Source organism: Microcaecilia unicolor, chromosome 9 (assembly GCF_901765095.1).
Source record: "Microcaecilia unicolor chromosome 9, aMicUni1.1, whole genome shotgun sequence".
Classification (NCBI taxonomy): Eukaryota; Metazoa; Chordata; class Amphibia; order Gymnophiona; family Siphonopidae; genus Microcaecilia; species Microcaecilia unicolor.
In genome coordinates, this window is record NC_044039.1 from 188,856,260 (window position 1) to 188,877,600 (window position 21,341).

General features: G+C 44.6%; 2 protein-coding genes across 4 annotated transcripts in view; one reads left to right on the plus strand and one right to left on the minus strand.

Moving 5' to 3' along the window:
- The window catches only part of LOC115477392 (apoptogenic protein 1, mitochondrial), a 35,847-nt gene extending 24,012 nt beyond the window's left edge, over window positions 1-11,835 (minus strand). The window contains exons 1-2 of the mRNA XM_030214244.1: window positions 11,517-11,835; window positions 8,056-8,253 (exon numbers count right to left, since the gene is read on the minus strand). Coding sequence (XP_030070104.1) covers window positions 8,056-8,253; window positions 11,517-11,672 — 354 coding nt within the window. The 5' untranslated portion in view covers window positions 11,673-11,835. The remainder of the gene's footprint in view (window positions 1-8,055; window positions 8,254-11,516) is intronic.
- Window positions 11,836-12,217: 382 nt separating this feature from the next.
- BAG5 (BCL2 associated athanogene 5) lies at window positions 12,218-19,409 on the plus strand. 3 transcript variants are annotated; one of them, XM_030214241.1, is made up of 2 exons: window positions 12,218-12,364; window positions 17,340-19,409. In XM_030214241.1, the coding sequence occupies exon 2, from the start codon at window positions 17,372-17,374 to the stop codon at window positions 18,725-18,727; it is 1,356 nt and encodes a 451-aa protein (XP_030070101.1). In that variant the 5' UTR covers window positions 12,218-12,364; window positions 17,340-17,371; the 3' UTR covers window positions 18,728-19,409. The 3 variants fall into 3 exon arrangements, with proteins under 3 accessions (XP_030070101.1, XP_030070102.1, XP_030070103.1); XM_030214242.1 differs by having other exon boundaries at window positions 12,356-12,441; XM_030214243.1 differs by lacking the exon at window positions 12,218-12,364 and adding an exon at window positions 12,781-13,190.
- The last annotated feature ends 1,932 nt before the right edge of the window (window positions 19,410-21,341 follow it).

Consider the following 21,341-nt stretch of genomic DNA (forward strand, 5'->3'; position numbering starts at 1 on the left):
CTCAAACTTTTTTCTTGGTTTATACTGACCTGGGTGACGCAGGATCATCTATCCACTTGTGAGAATGTAAGCCTGCTTGTCTTCGGAGAATGATATTCTCCTTGTTTATGCTACAGATTCTCATTTTCCTGATTTTCCCCTCTTCAAAATTCTTTCTGCAGTTGCTGTATGGCTGCTGAACATTGTTCGATACTTAATCCACCTAAAACAACTGCACTATGGTTTTCCAACTGTTTACCACCTTGTAGAATGGCTCCTATACCGTCAGGTTCTCAAATTCAGCTGCTTACTTCTTTTACTACTACTACTACTAATAGCATTTATATAGCGCTACCAGATGAACGCAGCGCTGAACATTTGACATAGAGAGACAGTCCCTGCTCCTCAAAGAGCTTACAATCTAGGTAAAACAGACAGACAAGACATTACAGGCAAGGGAATCACAGGGTAAAGAGGAATAGGGCCCCTTTTACTAAGCTGCAGTAAAAGGGGGCCTGCACTAAAGTCAACGCATGTTTTTGATGTGCATCGAGGTCCACTTTTACTGCAGTGGGTAAAAGGCTGTCTTTTTTATTTTTTAAAGAAATGGCCATTTACCACGTAGCCATTTCAGGGGGGAGCACTTACTGCCACCCACTGAGATAGCGGTAAGGGCTCCTGTACTAACCCAGTGGTAACTGGGCAGTGATTACCGCCGGGTAAACACTAGTGCTACAAAAATAAATATTTTTATAGCACCAGAAATGGTGTGTGCTGGGGGTAGGAACTACCACTAGGCTGCTGCGGTAGCCCGGCGGTAGTTCCGGAATAGCAAGCAGTAAGGTAAAATTATGTATAATCATACCTGATAATTTTCTTTCCATTAATCATAGCTGATCAATCCATAGACTGGTGGGTTGTGTCCATCTACCAGCAGGTGGAGATAGAGAGCAAACTTTTGCCTCCCTATATGTGGTCATGTGCTGCCGGAAACTCCTCAGTATGTCGATATCAAAGCTCCATCCGCAGGACTCAGCACTTAGAGAATTACACCCACGAAGGGACACTCTGCCCAGCTCACCACCGCCGAAACGGGGGAGGGGAATTAACCCAGCTCATCCCCACACAAGTGGGGGAGGGGAATCCGTCCAGCTCATCCCCGCGGAGCGGGGGAGGGACACCACACCCGCCGATGCGGGGGGATCTGGCTTATCCTGCAACCGCAACCGCGGGAGGAGCTGACTGACCCTAACACCGCCGCAGCGGGAGGGGTACAAAGCTGCCCTACAGCCGCACGAAGCGGGAGGGAGTGCCGGCAGAATTTATGTCTCAATCCAGCCCCGTAAAACGGAGGGGAGAGGAATGCAGCAGCTCACTGTAACACAAACTCGTCTCAACTCTTGAAGAATCCAAGTGAAAGAACTTGAACACGAAGTCTTTCTGAAATAACTGAAGACTAAACTTGAACCTGAAATGCAACCAGAATAAAAACAGAACAGATATCTGGGAGGGGCTATGGATTGATCAGCTATGATTAATGGAAAGAAAATTATCAGGTATGATTATACATAATTTTACCTTCCATATCATCAAGCTGATCAATCCATAGACTGGTGGGATGTACCGAAGCAGTACTCACCCAGGGCGGGACATTGAAATCCCTGACCTCAACACTGAAGCTCCAAACCGAGCCTCCGCCCGTGCAGCCACAGTCAAACAGTAATGCTTGGAGAATGTATGAGCCGAAGCCCAAGTTGCCGCCTTGCATATCTCTTCCAAGGAGACGGATCCGGCCTCTGCCATCGAGGCCGCCTGAGCTCTCGTGGAGTGAGCCTTCAGCTGGATAGGCGGCACCTTCCCCGCGGCCACATAAGCCGCTGCAATGGCTTCCTTGACCCATCTTGCCACTGTAGGCTTAGCAGCCTGCAGACCCTTACGAGGACCTGCAAACAGGACAAACAGATGATCCAATTTCCGGAAATCATTGGTCACTTCCAAGTATCTGAAGATGACTCGTCTCACATCCAGATATTTAAGAGCAGAGTACTCCTCTGGGTAGTCCTCCCTACGAAAGGAAGGGAGACAGAGCTGCTGATTCACATGGAAGCGAGAAACAATCTTGGGCAGGAAGGAAGGCACTGTGCGAATAGTCACTCCTGCCTCAGTGAACTGCAGAAAAGGCTCTCGACATGAGAGCGCCTGGAGCTCGGAAACTCTTCTGGCTGAAGTGATAGCCACCAAAAAGACTGCTTTCAACGTCAGGTCTTTCAGAGATGCCCTCGACAAGGGTTCAAAAGGCGGCTTCTGCAATGCTCTTAGCACCAGGTTGAGATTCCACGCAGGCACCACTGAGTGCAGAGGAGGGCGCAGGTGATTAACTCCCTTGAGAAAGCGCACCACATCTGGCTGCGAAGCCAGGGAAGCACCCTTCAGGCGGCCCCTGAAGCAAGCCAGAGCCGCTACCTGGACTTTAAGGGAACTGAGCGACAGGCCTTTCTCCAGACCTTCTTGCAGGAACGCCAACACTGAAGAAATTGGAGCAGTGAAGGGAGAAAGTGAGCCTGCTTCACACCATGCTGCAAAGATACGCCAAACCCTGGCGTAAGCAGTAGAAGTAGAGCGCTTCCTCGCTCTCAGCATAGTGGCGATGACCTTGTCTGAGAAGCCCTTCTTCCTCAGACGCTGCCGCTCAATAGCCAGGCCGTAAGACCAAAGGGAGAGGGATCCTCCATCACCACGGGACCCTGATGTAACAGGCCCTGCTCCACTGACAGCCGCAGAGGATCGTCGACTGAGAGCCTGATCAAGTCCGCATACCAGGGACGTCTGGGCCAATCCGGACCCACCAGGATTACCCTGCCGGGATGCTTTGCCACCCGGTCTAGCACCCTGCCCAACATGGGCCAGGGCGGGAACACATAGAGGAGCTCTTGTGTCGGCCACTGTTGGAGAAGAGCATCTACTCCCAGGGATCGAGGGTCCCGTCCTCTGCTGAAAAAGCGCGGCACTTGGCAATTGGCCGATGACGCCATCAGATCTAGGCTCGGCTGGCCCCAGCGCTTCGTGATGTCCAAGAACGCCTGAGCAGATAGTTGCCACTCTCCGGGCTCCAAGGTATGGCGACTGAGAAAGTCCGCCTTGACATTCATGACTCCGGCAATGTGGGCCGCTGAAAGCTGCTCCAGGTTCGCTTCCGCCCACTGGCAAAGACTCATAGCCTCCTTGGCTAGAGGGGCGCTCTTGGTACCTCCCTGGCGGTTGATATAGGCCACAGCCGTGGCATTGTCCGACAGGACCCGTACAGGCTACAACACCAGTACCGGGATGAACTCCAATAACACCAACCGAATGGCTCTGAGTTCCAGGAGGTTGATAGACCACTTGCCTCTGCAGGAGACTAGAGCCCCTGCGCTGTCCTTCCCAAGCAGTGGGCTCCCCAGCCCATCAAAGAGGCGTCTGCCGTGACGACAATCCACTCCGGGGTCACCAGAGGCAATCCTGCAGACAACTTGTCTGTCTGCGTCCACCAGCCCAGCGCCTTGCGCACTGCTGGGTCCACGGGAAGGCGCACAGCATAATCCTCCGACATCGGAGTCCAGCGCAGCAGCAGAGATAGCTGTAGTGGTCTCATATGAGCCCTGGCCCAGGGCACTACTTCCATCGTGGCCGTCATAGAGCCCAACAGCTGCACGTAGTCCCAAGCCCGAATAGGAGAGGCTACTAGGAACTAGTCCACCTGAGCCTGAAGCTTGACAATCCGATTGTCTGGCAGGAACACTCTGCCCACTTGGGTGTCGAATCGAACTCCCAGATACTCCAGGGACTGAGTCGGGCGCAGCTGGCTCTTCTTCCAGTTGATGATCCATCCCAGGGAGCTCACAAGAGCAACTACCCGGTCCATAGCTTTGCCGCACTCTGCATAAGAGGGGGCTCGGATCAACCAGTCGTCCAGATAAGGATGGACTTGTACTCCTTCCTTTAGCAGGAAGGCCGCTATGACCCCCATTACTTTGGAAAAGGTCCGCGGAGCAGTAGCCAACCCGAAAGGGAGGGCTCTGAACTGGAAGTGTCGTCTCAGGACTGTAAAACGCAGAAAGCGTTGGAGAGGAGGCCAGATGGGAATATGCAGGTACGCTTCCTTGATGTCCAAGGAAGCCAAGAACTCTCCTGCCTTCACTGCCGCTATAACAGAGCGGAGAGTCTCCATGCGAAAGTGCCTCACTTTCCAGGCCCGATTGACCCCTTTGAGGTCGAGGATAGGCCGGACAGAACCTCCTTTCTTTGGAACCACAAAGTAAATGGAGTAACGTCCCTTGCCAATCTGATTTTTTGGCACCGGAACGACCGCACCCAGGCGGATCAGGTTGTCCAAGGTCTGCTGCACTGCCACAGCTTGACCGGAGACTTGCAGGGAGAGAGTACAAACCCGTCTCTTAAGGGTTGGCAGAACTCTAGCTTGTAGCCGTCTCTGATGACTTCCAGCACCCACGCGTCTGAAGTTATAATGGTCCACTCGCCCAGAAACGAGGACAGCCGTCCTCCAATCTGCACTGGGGCGTGGACCAAGGCCCCGTCATTGGGTACGAGACCCTGGGGGAGGACCGGAGGGAGCACCTCCGGGACGGCGGTCTCTGCGAAAGGAATGCTGCTTGGGGGAGAAATTCCTCTTGAAGGAAGAGGGGGCAGAGGAACCCGACTTGCCCGGGGCGGGTACCGACGGGCTTCCAGCAACCGTCCTCTGGAGGTACCGGGACGAGTACTAGCCCGAGCCCTGACCTCTGGTAATTTCTTGCCCTTAGACGTGCCGAGATCGGTCACGATTTTGTCCAGCTCGACCCCAAAGAGCAGCTTGCCTTTAAAAGGCAATCTAGCCAGGCGGGATTTAGAGGCGTGGTCAGCAGACCAATGTTTCAGCCAAAGCCACCGCCGCGCAGAGACTGTCTGAGCCATGCCTTTAGCTGAGGCTCTCAAGACATCATACAGCAAGTCTGCCAAATAGGCTAAGCCCGATTCCAGGGCCGGCCAATCAGCCCTCAAGGAAAGATCCGAGGGGGAAGCCCGCTGCACCATAGTCAGGCACGCCCTGGCCACATAGGAGCCGCAAACTGAGGCCTGCAAACTTAAAGCAGCTGCCTCAAAGGACGACCTTAAGGCCGCCTCCAATCTTCTGTCTTGGGCGTCCTTTAGGGCCGTGCCACCTTCCACCGGCAACGCCGTTTTCTTAGTCACCGCAGTGATTAAAGAATCCACGGTAGGCCACAGATAGGCCTCACGTTCACTCACAGCCAAAGGATAGAGGCGGGACATAGCCCTAGCCACTTTAAGGCTCGTTTCCGGGACATCCCATTGAGCCGCAATTAAGGTGTGCATGGCATCATGCACGTGGAAGGATCTAGGCGGGCGCTTCGTCCCCAGCATAATGGCAGAGCCAACAGGGGCTGAGGGAGAGACGTCCTCCGGAGAGGAAATCTTCAAAGTGTCCATGGCCTGTAAAAACAGGTTGGGCAAATCCTCTGGGCTAAAAAGCAGCGCTGCAGAGGGGTCATCCGCTCCATCCGAGCGGGGATCTATCTCCTCCAAGGAATCCGCAAAGGACCGTTGGGAGACCTCAGACACGCTGCCCTCATCTACATTGGAGGAGACAAAGTCCTCCAAGGCCTGGAAATCAACCCGAGGGCGTTTACCTCTGGGAACCTCAACCTCTTTATCAGAAGAGGGAGCAGGGGCAGCGTTTGCATGAGGAAAGCCTGATGCAGCAGCAAAACAAACTCGGGGGAGAAACCCCCCAGACTGTGCACTTCCGCAGCCTGGGCAACAGCCCTAGACGCACTCTCAACCGGCACTCGCAATAGCGGGGGAGAGACATGCTGCGCATCCAAAATGGCGTCCGGCGCGAAACTCCGCGAAGGAGCCGCGCGGGAAGAACGGCGCTTAACTTTAGCCGCTTGTGCCGTCGCCCAAATTAAGGGCGTTCATGGCATTAATGTCTCCAACCTCAAGGGCGGCCCACGAAGAAGCCGTCCGAGCCGCGTGGCCGGCCAAGATGGCGGAGGCGAGGAGCGGGGGATGGGTGTTTATGGCGGGAAAAAAACCGCCACGCCGGAGGAACGACCGGGACATTCATCGGTCACTAAACTGTCACCCATCAAGGGCGAATCAGGTTGTAAAACCCCCGCATCCCCTCTAGAAGCGCTCCAGCGATCCGGGGAGCGACCCTTTGCGCCCTCGCCCTCCGACGCCATATGCCACGAGGAGAAGAATCGGGGAACCCCCTGCCCGCTATAAAAAGGTAAAATTACCTGCTTGCCGCTCCGAGCTGTAACGAACTGGTGTCCCAGTGAGTAGCTGCAATGAACGTTTAAAGAAACGTCGAATTAAACGCCTTTAAAGACGTTTAAATTTTTTTTTTTTTTTTTTTTTTTAAACGGAGCCAGCGGGAGGGGGGAGAAAAGGAGGGACCTGGCACCACCAGGTTTGCACTTGCTCAAAAGAGCCCTCAACCCCAGGCCTCAACAAAACCTAAGGATTAGGCTTGGAGGCCTAGCCAGAGCTGCTGCTGTGTGTGACCACCACCTGCTGAGATAGAGAACATACTGGGGAGTTTCCGGCAGCACATGACCACATATAGGGAGGCAAAAGTTTGCTCTCTATCTCCACCTGCTGGTAGATGGACACAACCCACCAGTCTATGGATTGATCAGCTTGATGATATGGAAGCCCATATTGGGCTTACCACCGCTTAGTAGACCCCCTCAGATATTATTTTGAACACACATCTTTCTTTTGATAATCATATTTCTTCTCTGCTTAAGAGTTGCTTTTTTTTTATATTTACACTAATTACGAAGTGTGTGCAATCTTTTGACACAATACCATCTTGGAAGCCCAGACCAGATGCATTCCATGTATTTGCAAAGGTGGACAGAAGAGAAAATGACAGCCAGCATGGTTAAAAGGTAAAGTGAAAGAGGCTACTACAGCCAAAAGAATGTCCTTCAAAGAATGGAAAAAGGACCTAAATGAAGAAAATAAGAAGCAACATAAGCACTAGCAAGTCAGATGCAAACCATTAATAAAGAAGGCTAAAAGAGAATATGAAGAGAAACTTGCCACACAGGCTAAAACTCACAGCAACAACTTTTCAGGTACATCAGAAGCAGAAAGCCTAGTAAACGTTAGGCAATTATCAAGTTAGCAGTGAATTAGACCATAAGTGCCATAAAGTCTTGTCCGATTGGTTCATTTAAATTACGTTGAGAAGCTAAATATCGCAAGCAACCGAGGGTACACAGTTTGTCGCAGTATCGAGCCGTAGGCTAACAGGAGACAATGTAAGCTGAAAGTGTAGTTTGATTCATTTGTTTAATGGGTGAGATATTTTTATTCTAAAAATAAATGTTGGTTCGACAGAAAACTTGCCAGGTTGTTTCCCTTAAAATTAAAAATAAAAGTATATGATATGTATCTTTCAGGTAATTAAAGACTAATCAATGCCATCTATGTCGAAGCACAGCCCTTGAAAAAGCGAAACAGATGTGGCTGCCGTCGGGCAACAGATGTGCTCGACTTTGTTTTGCGTGAAAAGTACTGCTCGCAGCATATAACACAATTTGCATAAGATTAGAAATAAATGATAAATGGTTTTAGAATATAATATAAATCACTGAAGTTCACAAAAGGGAAAGCATTGAAGTTTTCAAAAAAAAAAAAAAAAAAAACAAGAAAATTAAGTTTGAATATATTTCAAGTAAAAAATAAAAATTTAAAAACGAGGTTTTTATGACCAGTGATGAACACCACGCCTCCAGTTAAAGCCGCTGAAAATCATAAGTAAGCGGCAGGGCATTTTGAGGTCTTTTCCTTGATTTTCAAAAAAAGTATTGGATTGAAACAAATTCTTATTTTCATATATGAATGTTGTGGACTCTTCACAATAATAACGTGGTAGCTTTAAGAGTCAAATCATATTGTCCTTCTATGCTATTTCAAGTGAAAGTAAATATCTGAAGACAACCCATGCCATCAAGTGGCAGAGTACTTTGTTTAGATAACTGAAAACCTTGCTTTGATACCTACCTTATGGAATGTTATATTTTGATTGACCCAAAACTTTTGGTTCCAATCTTGAGTTTCTTGTCTTAGTGTCCTTAGTTTTTGTTCCAAAGGTGATTCAGGTTCACCAATATAAAATTTAACTGGACGTAGGTTTGAGTACTTATCTGGGGGACCAATCCAATCACAGGACGAATGCGCCGGAGGACAGAAATCTAAAGTCTAAAAGAAAGAACGATAAGGTATATTAGAAATAAAATGCATAAAAGGTCATGAAAAAATTAAAATTTTAAAGCACATTTCATACCAGGCTTTTTTATTTATTTTTTATTTTTGGCTCAGAGTGCCATAGAACATTTAAAGCATAAATTGGCCTATTAGTCATTCACTGCAGATAAACTTGTAATTATGAAGAGAACCATTGGAATCGATACCATATAACAGACTTGAGAGATAGTCTCAAAATGCCCTTATAAGATTTAATTTACACAATTTAAAATTCTAGGGGCCCAATTTTCAGTCAGCCCATAGAACATAAAAGTTAAACACATTAACTGTATGCTTATAGCCTACAGGTGCTGGCCATTTAAAGAGTATGAACATACATATAAGCAGCTACACATTAGGCTAATTCCATGGACTAAATTATATCTGTGTTATATGCAGAGTGACTGAATTTTTCAGTTTTTGTGCTGGCCCCAGCCTGCCCCTAAACCTGCCTTCCAGATTATGTATAAGAATAGAATCAATGCACAGAACTACTTGGGTGCTGGAGCTACCAGGATGTGACTACCCCACTACCCATTTCCTACCTGTACAACTATTGGAATTCATAGGACTCCTGCTAAACATTACTTGGGCTCCAGCTTTTCATCCAGAACAGAGTGTGGAGGCGTTGACCTCTTTAGCACTGCAAGTTCATAAGAGCCAGCAGGTCTCAGATGGACAGATGTTGAGATTATTGGGCCACACAGCTTGCACTGTGCACACCATACCCATGGCATGTCTTCATTTGAGGATGATCCAGTGGACTCTAGCTTCTCAATGGTTCCAGGTCACAGGGAACCTGGCAGATGTCATTACTGTCACACTCCTCCTCTCCAAGAGTCTCTATTTTGGTGAACAGTTCCAAACAATTTGACCATGGGATTACCATTCGAAAATTCCTCCACCACACAAGACATCAATGACAGATGCATTCAAACTAGCCTGGGGAGCTCAGCTAATACACCAAATTATCCTTATTCAAACAACATGTTGCAATGTATTATGTGAACACGCAGAAAGGCATGGGATTGTACTTCCTATGTCAGGATGTAGTATTGGACATCCAGCAATGCCCCAACTACACCCACTAGACTACTAGGGAACATAAGGTAGTCCTGGGGAAGGGAGGCACTCTCTGTATTCTTGCAAGTAATGCAGTTATGATCTTGCACAATAGTTTATATGGTAAATAGAGTGATCCAAATAAATGCTTTCGATATAAAATTTTAGCAGGAATTATGTCTTTAAATTTGGGATGATACATTCCTTAGAAACATTCTTGCCCATTCTGGTTGCATCACAAAATGGCTGCCAGAATTACAATACAGCAGCAGCACAGAGCAGGGGTTTGTTCCTGTCTCTGCAGAGGCCACTAGATCACCATGGCTTCTTAAGGTAGGCCTGTCGGGTAGGATGGGGGGGGGGGGGGAGAATGATTGCGGGAAGGGGTAGGGGAGCGAGTTTCAGCTTCAGCCAAACATGCACAGGCATTTTTGCCTGAAACCCAAACCCAGATTTTGGTCTGGTTTCAGTGCCAAATCCAAAAGTCGGACAGCCTCTAGTTTTGATATCTTTGTAAATGTATAATTAACTATGTTGATACCAGGTATGTCCTATTTGCAGAGCTGCAAGTTACCCATTCCAGGAAGGGGACTTTCTGGCTGGTCTTGGATTTCTGCCAACCTCATCCCAGTGCATTATGGGACCTGCAGCATTGATTTCAATGGCTAGAATCATGGACAACAAATAACAGACTGCTTTGGGACATAAATTTAAAACCAGAACCAGCCAAAAAGTCTCACTCCTGGAGTGGGGTAACTTGGCAGCTCTGTCTTTTCCCCACTGCACCACATGCCGTCCCTGTTCAAACTTCTACTAACCTATAAATGTACTCACTCTGTTGCTCCCCAGTATCTCTTCCCACTCGTCCATCCCTACACCCCTTCCCGTGCACTCCGCTCCATGGATAAATCCTTCTTATCTGTTCCCTTCTCCACTACTGCCAACTCCAGACTTCGCGCCGTCTGTCTCGCTGCACCCTACGCCTGGAATAAACTTCCTGAGCCCCTACGTCTTGCCCCATCCTTGGCCACCTTTAAATCTAGACTGAAAGCCCACCTCTTTAACATTGCTTTTGACTCGTAACCACTTGTAACCACTCGCCTCCACCTACCCTCCTCTCCTCCTTCCTGTACACATTAATTGATTTGATTTGCTTACTTTATTTATTTTTTGTCTATTAGATTGTAAGCTCTTTGAGCAGGGACTGTCTTTCTTCTATGTTTGTGCAGCGCTGCGTATGCCTTGTAGCGCTATAGAAATACTAAATAGTAGTAGTAGTAGTGAACCACAACAATTAACCTTTTTGTGATAGTAAATAAAATTGACCAGTGCAGTAGCAATTTGGGTTGCCGGTCCAAGCATTTCAAAATATGGAATTAGATTTGATATAAAACAGTGAGTCAGTTTACAATAAACTCAAAAGGAAACTATGAAATGAACTCCATTATATATAAGGCGGAGAAAAAAAGAACATGAAATATTTATTTTTTATTTATTTGTACATTTATACACCACGTTTTTCCCACACTTTTGCAGGATCAAAGTGGCTTACAATGCACTGATAGGCTATTGCAAAATCAGAGGTGATACAGTTACAGTTAGAATAGAATCAGTGAAACAGATAAAATAAGAGAAACGGAGAAAAGGAATGAGGAAGAGGTGAATAGAGGAGAAAATACAGCATGATTCAGCATAGGCACAGGCAAAACACAATATAGTCCGTTAACCCTGTTGCAGGGACGGTGTAAAAGCCAGATCTGCGGGATCCTCCGGATCTAAGTACTAACTAAGTTAAGCGGTTGTTTGTTTTGACGGCCCGAGGATCCCGCTGTATCCGGTTTTTACACCGTCCCCCCTGTTGCATCCCACCCCACCAACCGCCACCAAATGCCAACTTAAAAAGATAGGTCTTAAGTTCTACCTTAAACTTGGTGAAGGATGGCTCTGTATGAAGGGAAAGGGGGAGGGAGTGTATTCCAGAGTAGAGGGGCTGCACAAAAGAAGGCACATTGACGTATGGAATCCAAGCAATTTGTGATCTTTATTTCTTTTTCTGCTCCCCCTTATGATTAAGGACTACCATAATGCTGTGTCCTCCGTGAGTTTCTTAATCTTGTAACTTTGGATATTACATTAAATTTAAAAATAAATCTCACCTTTGACCCTGCGGTTACTTTCCCCTTTGGCTCCGGGTCATTAGGACTCCATGCAGCCCTAGCGCATTTTTTACTGCAGAAATCACTGACTGAGAACCGAAACTCCTGAGCCCAGACCCTTTTCCCCACTGCACCACATGCCGTCCCAGCCAACATCACCCGATTAGAAACTGAACGAATTTTTTTTGCCGTCTACTAAGAGCGGAGCAATACGAAGCGAAAGACACTATTCTTGGCGGACTACAATAACTGTCAGTCCGCACGCTGCTACGTCACAGAAACTACGGCAACTTACACACAACAAGAAAGGTCCGTTCGCGGCTCCCAGTATATGCTAGGGCCCAGGTACCAATCATTACCTGCCCTGCCGCACAGTTCTACCAAAAGCAATGGACGCTGTAAAAAGATAAAAATAAAAATCATTCAAACATGTTAGAAAGAGCCTGTGGACAGAAACAGGGGAGGGAGACTGAGATGTTCACGAGTACAAGAAAGGAATCGGTTGTTGTTATTTTGACAAGTGTTCACTGACGCGTACTACAGGAACCAAAACTCATAGCTGACTAGTAAGAAGAAACTCGTTCCAATTCCATTCCAAAACCAGTCTCCTCCCCGCGAGCCGGAATAGAATTGCCGTTCCTGCTCTCCGATTGGCTGCAGAATGTCGCGCGCGCCGGGGCCAGAATCGTGGGGAGGGTGTTGGAGGCGTAAGAGGAGACCGAGTCCTCGCGCCGCTCTCTAGAGACTTTTAACCCCTTCGTTTTAGGTACCAGGTGGCCTGCTTTCTCCCGCTGGAGCAGTAGCGGTGGTGGGGGGTCCGATGGAGTAGTAGTACCTGGCTGCCTCAGGTAAAATTACCACAGAAGAGCTTCGTTACCGGTAGCCGGCGACAGCTTTAAATTTCTTCTCAGAAGCAAGAGCTGTGGTGGTGGGCGCTCCTGAAGGGAGTTTGGGGTGGGGAGGGGGGGGGGGGGGGTTGCGGCGATAGGACGCCCTTTCCCCGGGCTCTCTCTGTTGTTAGTAGAAGTGTTTCTGTTTTATATTCTGGTCGGCTGGCCAGGATGCGGAGGTTTGATCTACTTTGCATAGGGACTGTCCCCTTCCCAATCACATCTATAAATTGGGATGTTGGTTGTAGGGTGGAATATTATTCTCATCCTTGGTAGCAACTCCTATTTGTTGACTCCCGAGAAGTACCTCAGAGGGAAGGGCTCGTTAGTTGCCATTTTACCGGCCTGTGCGGGTCTATAACGTCATTAAGTTTTTCAAACACGTTCTTTAACGCTATCAAAAACACTACAGCAGGCTATTCAGCCGCCATAATGCATTTCATCCTGACTCGTACATTGAGGTTTGTGCAAACTAAATTCTGTGACATCTTGTTTATATTTTGCACAATTCCATAAAAGGAGGAAGATTGTTAGATCCGTGTAAGACAGATAAGCAGCAGGTATGTAGGAATGAACGCATGCCGTCGCTTTAATACCTCAAGGCGGGGGGACACAACGATTGTGAAGTCAAATGCTGTCTGTCTGCTGGAAAAACAGCTGTGAGGGCAGACGGGCTGACAGAAAAATTTCCCATGGCGGCGGGTTAGGCAGTTTTAACCGAGCAGGGCGCTGACCTGCTGAACGATATCTTCCTGCCAGTCAAAATGCAGATACCCTGGAAAAGGTGTGCTAGCTTACGTTTTTTTGTTGTTTTCTGACAACTTTAATGGAAAAATCAAAATGCATGCTTATAATTGATTCTTAAATAAGGAAGAAGAAATCAAGTACTAGCGGTTCTTTCTCGAAATTTACAGGTTTGGACTTCTCAGTGTCTTGACAGGTCTCGTTTGTGTCTGTGGTAATTCAGAAGTCTTCACAGATCGAAACACTTTGCTCTATTATTAGACAATAAAAGTAGGGGAAAGGGATTTATCATTTTATGGTGGAACACTTTGTTTTTCTTTTTGCAGATTTATTTAGTGGAGGAGTGGCCTAGTGGTTAGGGTGGTGGACTTTGGTCCTGAGGAACTGAGTTCGATTCCCACCTCTCAGGCACAGGCAGCTCCTTGTGACTCTGGGCAAGTCACTTAACCCTCCATTGCCCCAGATACAAATAAGTACCTGTATACAATATGTAAGCCGCATTGAGCCTGCCATGAGTGGGAAAGCGCGGGGTACACATGTAGCAAAAATAAATAACAATAAAAAAATTTAAAATCATAGTTAAACGATTTGCCTTATAAATGGTATGGGGAAGATTCTGTAAATTGCAGTGGCACAGAAACCCACTATCACACTGTGCACAAATGTATAGAATGCCCATGCCTCGCACGCCATGCAATTGCGTTAAAGCATGAAGCCAGATATGTGTGCAAATCCTAATTGGTGCCAATTAATGTCAATAATTGGTGGTTAGCATCCAGTTATTTATGGTTAACAGATCATTAGCCAATTAAGTTGCGCACTCATAAGTACATAAGTACATAAGTAGTGCCATACTGGGAAAGACCAAAGGTCCATCTAGCCCAGCATCCTGTCACCGACAGTGGCCAATCCAGGTCAAGGGCACCTGGCACGCTCTCCAAACGTAAAAACATTCCAGACAAGTTATACCTAAAAATACGGAATTTTTCCAAGTCCATTTAATAGCGGTCTATGGACTTGTCCTTTAGGAATCTATCTAACCCCTTTTTAAACTCCGTCAAGCTAACCGCCCGTACCACGTTCTCCGGCAACGAATTCCAGAGTCTAATTACACGTTGGGTGAAGAAAAATTTTCTCCGATTCGTTTTAAATTTACCACACTGTAGCTTCAACTCATGCCCTCTAGTCCTAGTATTTTTGGATAGCGTGAACAGTCGCTTCACATCCACCCGATCCATTCCACTCATTATTTTATACACTTCTATCATATCTCCCCTCAGCCGTCTCTTCTCCAAGCTGAAAAGCCCTAGCCTTCTCAGCCTCTCTTCATAGGAAAGTCGTCCCATCCCCACTATCATTTTCGTCGCCCTTCGCTGTACCTTTTCCAATTCTACTATATCTTTTTTGAGATACGGAGACCAGTACTGAACACAATACTCCAGGTGCGGTCGCACCATGGAGCGATACAACGGCATTATAACATCCGCACACCTGGACTCCATACCCTTCCTAATAACACCCAACATTCTATTCGCTTTCCTAGCCGCAGCAGCACACTGAGCAGAAGGTTTCAGCGTATCATCGACGACGACACCCAGATCCCTTTCTTGATCCGTAACTCCTAACGCGGAACCTTGCAAGACGTAGCTATAATTCGGGTTCCTCTTACCCACATGCATCACTTTGCACTTGTCAACATTGAACTTCATCTGCCACTTGCACGCCCATTCTCCCAGTCTCGCAAGGTCCTCCTGTAATCGTTCACATTCCTCCTGCGACTTGACGACCCTGAATAATTTTGTGTCATCGGCGAATTTAATTACCTCACTAGTTATTCCCATCTCTAGGTCATTTATAAATACATTAAAAAGCAACGGACCCAGCACAGACCCCTGCGGGACCCCACTAACTACCCTCCTCCACTGAGAATACTGGCCACGCAATCCTACTCTCTGCTTCCTATCTTTCAACCAGTTCTTAATCCATAATAATACCCTACCTCCGATTCCATGACTCTGCAATTTCTTCAGGAGTCTTTCGTGCGGCACTTTGTCAAACGCCTTCTGAAAATCCAGATATACAATATCAACCGGCTCCCCATTGTCCACATGTTTGCTTACCCCCTCAAAAAAATGCATTAGATTGGTGAGGCAAGACTTCCCTTCACTAAATCCGTGCTGACTTTGTCTCATCAGCCCATGTTTTTGTATATGCTCTGCAATTTTATTCTTAATAATAGCCTCCACCATCTTGCCCGGCACCGACGTCAGACTCACCGGTCTATAATTTCCCGGATCTCCTCTGGAACCCTTCTTAAAAATCGGAGTAACATTGGCTACCCTCCAGTCTTCCGGTACTACACTCGATTTTAGGGACAGATTGCATATTTCTAACAGTAGCTCCGCAAGTTCATTTTTTAGTTCTATTAATACTCTGGGATGAATACCATCAGGTCCCGGTGATTTACTACTCTTCAGCTTGCTGAACTGACCCATTACATCCTCCAAGGTTACAGAGAATTTGTTTAGTTTCTCCGACTCCCCCGCTTCAAATATTCTTTCCGGCACCGGTGTCCCCCCCAAATCCTCCTCGGTGAAGACCGAAGCAAAGAATTCATTTAATTTCTCCGCTACGGCTTTGTCCTCCTTGATCGCCCCTTTAACACCATTTTCATCTTGGAAGTGTGTGCAAATTTGGGTGCTATATGTAGAATCCAGTGGCATATGTATGTTCTTTCAAATGCCTTATTTTATGGAATATTCTTAATAGTTTTAAATATTAGGCATTCTCCATAACTCAAACACTTTGTATTTTAAAGGGAAACAAGGAATAACAGTTTTGGTAACGTTTTCAGGCTTTTTTTCTGCAGTTAAATATTCACTATTCTTGTAGTTGTTGCTAATTGTTTAAGTTTGTAAAAAAAAATTGTGAATTGATAGGTTTTGGATAAATGTTCATTAAAGAAAATGAAATGATATACAAACTGAAAATGGCAATTGTTCATTGTGTATACAGTCAGTTTGAATTTTATGTCTTGAATTGGCAGACTAGAAATTAGTGACAAATATTGAAACAGTTGCTTTCCAGCAGGACTTCAATATAAAGCTTTTATTTTGGAACTTTATCTCATTGCTGTTTTATTTGGGGGGGGGGGGGGGGGTTAATAAAGTGCTTTGCCATTTTGGTCTGAGTAATAATAAGGTTGTTATAGCACAATAACATTAGTCCTTAAGGGTAATGGACTAGATTCTGTATATCACACCAAAAAATTCAGCGCCGAAATGAAATTCACCTAAGCACATTCTATAAAGTATGCATTAATTTAGGCATACTTTATAGAATAAGCCTAAATTTCCATGCAGTATATAGAATATGCCGAGCGACCATGTCAGCACCTAACTCTAGGCGCGGCCATTTACACCAAATAAAACTGGCACCTAAGTTAGGCACAGAGCAGATGTATTCCATAACCCTGTGTGTGTGTGTGTGGTTTTCCAGAATGCCCATGACCCACCCATGCCATGCCCCCTTTTTAGCATCATGCAATAGAATTTACGCACACGGCTTTGCAGAATACGCTTAGCCACTGCTTTGCAGGATATGCTTAGCGGATAGTGCACATAAATTCTAATTAATGCCAATTATTGCTGATTGCTTGTTAACATCCAATTATCAGCACTAATTAACTTGTTAACTAATTAAGTTATGCACATTGCTATTATTATTATTATTTGTTACATTTGTATCCCACATTTTCCCACCTTTTGCAGGCTCAATGTGGCTTACATATAACCGTTAACGGTGTTAGCCGATTACGGTTTGAACAAATACATAGTATGAATGAATACAAAGTGATTTTGTGGTATAATGAGGTATATGTATGGTAGGAAACAGTTGGGGGGAACTTAGAGAGGGAAAGGGGGAAGAAGAGTCAGGTAATGTCCGTTGCAGTCTTTGGTTATGTTGTGTCGCAACACTTTGATCTTGGCACGATATATAGAATCTGGGGAAATATGCATTTGTCTCAAAGCCTGCAAGTATTTATTTGTATTGCATAATCAGATAAACTGCAAGGTTTATATCACCTGAAAAGTGTCTAGTGCGTATAGTTCTGGTGGATGTTTTTCTGAATATATTGAGAGGTTTATAATAATTCCAATGTATACAAATGCTATCTTCTTATTTTTAGCCCTGTGTGTAGATAACGGATGAAAGAAGATTATGGATATGGGTAACCAGCACCCTTCCATCACCAAGCTACAAGAAATCCAGAAAAAAGTGAAGGATCTTGGGCAGCAAGTGGCTACCTTTAGTGGTCTTTTAGCTGATTCTGAATACAAGAAACTAGAGGGGGCTCTGACAAGGCAGCTTTTTGAAATAGACTGTGTTGATACAGAAGGCAAAGGTGCCATTCAGCAAACTAGAAACAGAGCTGCTCAGGAAGCAGAGAGGTTACTTAAGGATTTGGAACAGAATGCTAACCATCCTTGCCGACTGGAGATCCAGAAAATTTTTGAAGAAGCACAAAAGCTTGTGAGGGATGAGATTGCGCCTCTTTATGGGGGAGGGAGCTGCATTACTGAAGAGTTTGAAGACGGCATTGAGAGCTTTATATTGAGACTCACTCAAGTAAAAACTGAGGGTAAAACATCTTTGCGGAAAGCAAGATACCGTACTTTAACCAAAGTTCTTGCAATTCAAGAGATCCTGGAAAGTTGCATGAAGCGTCAGGTTTTGCCTCTGCCACTATCCACTGATGCACACCCTTCTGTTTCTAAAATTAACTCTGTTATGTGTGAAGTGAACAAAGCCAGAGCAAGTCTCATTACACTTCTCATTGGCGTGAATAATAATGAAACCTACAGGCATTTATCTTGTGTGCTTACAGGTTTAATTGCAGATCTGGATTCCTTGGATGTATCTGGACATACAGAAGTAAGAAATTACCGAAAGGAAGTAGTGGGAGAAATCAATAGCTTACTGAAACATTTGGATTTAGAAGAGGAAGGAGCCACAACTGCTGCTTATGATTTGGCCCAGAATCAGTCAATTATGAAAATTGAAGAGATTCGCAAAACAGCAACAGGAATGAAAAATGATCTGCTGAAAGCAGACACCATTTCAGATTTACAGTTGGGATTCAAGGCAGAATTACAGGGTCTAATTGCTCAATTAGATGAGGTGAGTCCAGGAAGGAATCCGTTTATTAGGGAGGCCAGGAGGAGAACAGTAATAGAGGTGCAAGCAACCATCACATATATTGACTTAAAGGAAGCTCTTATGAAAAGGCAAACTTATGGTGACCAGACTAACACTGAACATCCATCACATAAAGCAGTTTGGAATGTTCTTGGGAGCTTGTCGGAGCTTCAGGGGGAAGTACTGTCCTTTGATGGAAATAGAACTGATAAGAATTATAAAAGACTGGAAGAACTCATCATTAAGCAACTTCTAGCTCTTGATGCCGTTGATGTGGCGGGAGATGAACGCTCCAAAGTAGCCAGAAAGCAGGCAGTAAAGTTTGCAAATAACATCCTAAGCTATCTGGATATGAAAACAGACGAATGGGAATACTAAAGTAATGGCAGTCCTGCAGTTCATATTGCCTTTTTTCACTTGATGTATAGTATATATATATATGTAGAGTAAGGATTTGTGGCACCCCTCAACCCTTAACATGTTTATTTTGTATGTGACCAGATAATTTTTTTTGTTTGCAAAAGTATTTTCATAATGCCCTATTTAACACTGCATACATCAACAAATCTTATACATTTTTATCACTTAAATTAAAACTTTCATTCAATAGTGTCCATTTGTAATGGTAAACCAGGTCTATATGAATGTTCAAATGTTTGTTGGGTTCGCTTATTTTACAGACTTATACAGGGTTTTATATATAAAGCAGAAGTTGTAGTAGAATGTCTCTGGATTATATATAATCCAGAGACATTCTACTACAACTTCTGCTTTATATATAAAACCCTGTATATATAATCTCCATCCAAGTATTTAATGTGCAGGAATGGAAAGATTTTTACTTTTTTTATAAATAATAAAAGCAGAAGGGAATAGCATATAAGAAAGGTAAGGAAATTGTATGACACAGATGGTTAGGACTATGGTATAGGATTCTTGAATTTTTTTACCAGAATACTTGGGGACTGAGAGATTGCTCTGCACAGTTTGAGGCATATTTTCAAAGAACTTAGACTTACAAAGTTACATAGGGCTTCTTTTACAAAGCCATGCTACGATTCCCGTGCAGCAAATTAGAGGAAGCCCATAAGAATCGACTGGTCTTCCTCTCATTTGCCGCACCGAGAATCAGTAGCACAGCTTTGTAAAAAAAGGCCCATAGTAACCTATGGAAGTGCTTTGAAAATGAACCCGTTTGGGGTTTTTTTTTTTTGTGTGTGTGTGTGTATTCTGGTAGTTTGTGTCATTAAAAATACAGTTCAATGATCATGTGTTCTTGAATTTTGTTTGCTGTAAAAGAAAAGCCAAAGTCACACAATTACCATAGATTTTCTTATAAAATGAAGCCAACTGATTAGTTATAGTTAATGAGTACAACTAAATGCATTTAGAAGAATAGCACTACTTTAGGTGATCCCGTTTTCTAATGGGATATTGTGCCTGGTTGAATTTTGCCAAACTTCATTTAAATAAAAAAAAATGTTGCTTTGGAAAATCTGTGTTATATTTTAAGGGTCAGTTGTACTGTATGGCTGTGGTGAGGAGAGGGGAGACCTCTACCAGGAATATTGTAGTGTTTTGAGATTTAGGTTTTGCTTTTCCTGGAGGCTGCTGGTATTTTCAAAGCTATTTTTAATTGTAATTTTTTTGTTAAGATAATCGGCCAGAATTCTTCTGTAAGACCTCCGCTTAGCCTTTAAGATCTCAAAATTTATAGCCTAAGGCTGTAGTGTATGGCAATTTTTGCCCTTTGGATATCAATGTCATTTCAGGGTTTGTTTTTTTTTTTTTTTTTGTGAGGGCTTTATTAAAGGCAAACTGCATTTTTCTTAACTTTCCTGAATGGAAAATATCAAATCAGACTCTATCAAATCTAACTTAGGCCAAATTACACTTCCCTAGTTTTTATATTTTGGAGAGATGCATGCAGTAAATAATGGAAATGGAATACACAATCCACATTACCAATCAGAAAAGTCTCTCCAATTCAAGTTTTTTAGCACATAGGAAGAGCAATGGGCTAGTCAGTTTTTTAAAAGGTAACATTATTTTAAATATAAGCTGTTGGATACTAAGGGCCTCTTTTACTGAACTGTGCTAGCGATTCCTGGTGTGGCAAATGCACTGCAGCCCATTCATTTTGATGTTTAGCCCCTTGTTTTATCTTCATAATATCAGTTTCTAGATGCTATGAAGGAAGGGAACATATTCCCTCTGAATACTGTTATGATGTTTTATAAACCAGGGACCATCAGATGTACCAAATTAAAAATAAGTTCAACTAATGATTTTATCAACTATGATGAAATTGTAGATAGTATATAACCCCAATGTTAATTGAATTTGTGCGTTATCTCATAATGTTTCAAATTTGCTACTGTAGTTGTGCAATTTATAAGAAGAGACAAAGGGAATTTTGGGGTAATATAAAAATAAAGTATTCGTGATGAGATAAAGTATGAGCAGCAGTCCTCACAACCCCCCCCCCACCCCCGTTTACTAAGCCATACAGCAATGCCAACATATCCCAAAGTGAATGAGCTGTTTCGGTATTAGCGCACAGCAGCCGCTAGTGCAGCTTAGTAAACAGGAGGGGGTAAATCACAAAAGTGAAACCACAAAAGCTATTTTAGAGGGACTAGATATTTAGTTTTATTCAGGGTAGAATGGGTGACTCAATTTTATAATCATTTCTTACAACTTTATCGTAAACACTATACAATGGTTTAAAAGTATTCAAGTGGCTAACTTTCTTGCTCATAAAGTAACACTTTTCCTATTGCAAAACCAGTGAAACAAAAAATTGGAAAACAGGCATAGATGATGCAAGTAATTCCTTGATAGAATCACAGTTGTCTGAAGTTTTGCATATCTCTAAAATCAAGGGGTCTTTTACTAAGCCGTGGTAGCGTTTTTAGCTCATGGTAGAAATCAGCTGGCGGTAAACGCTGAGACACTCATAGGAATATAATGGACATCTTGGCGTTTACCA

What these genes read in the sequence shown, in the direction of transcription:
- BAG5 (XM_030214241.1), top strand. Translation starts at nt 17,372, where the DNA reads ATGGATATGGGTAACCAGCACCCTTCCATCACCAAGCTACAAGAAATC.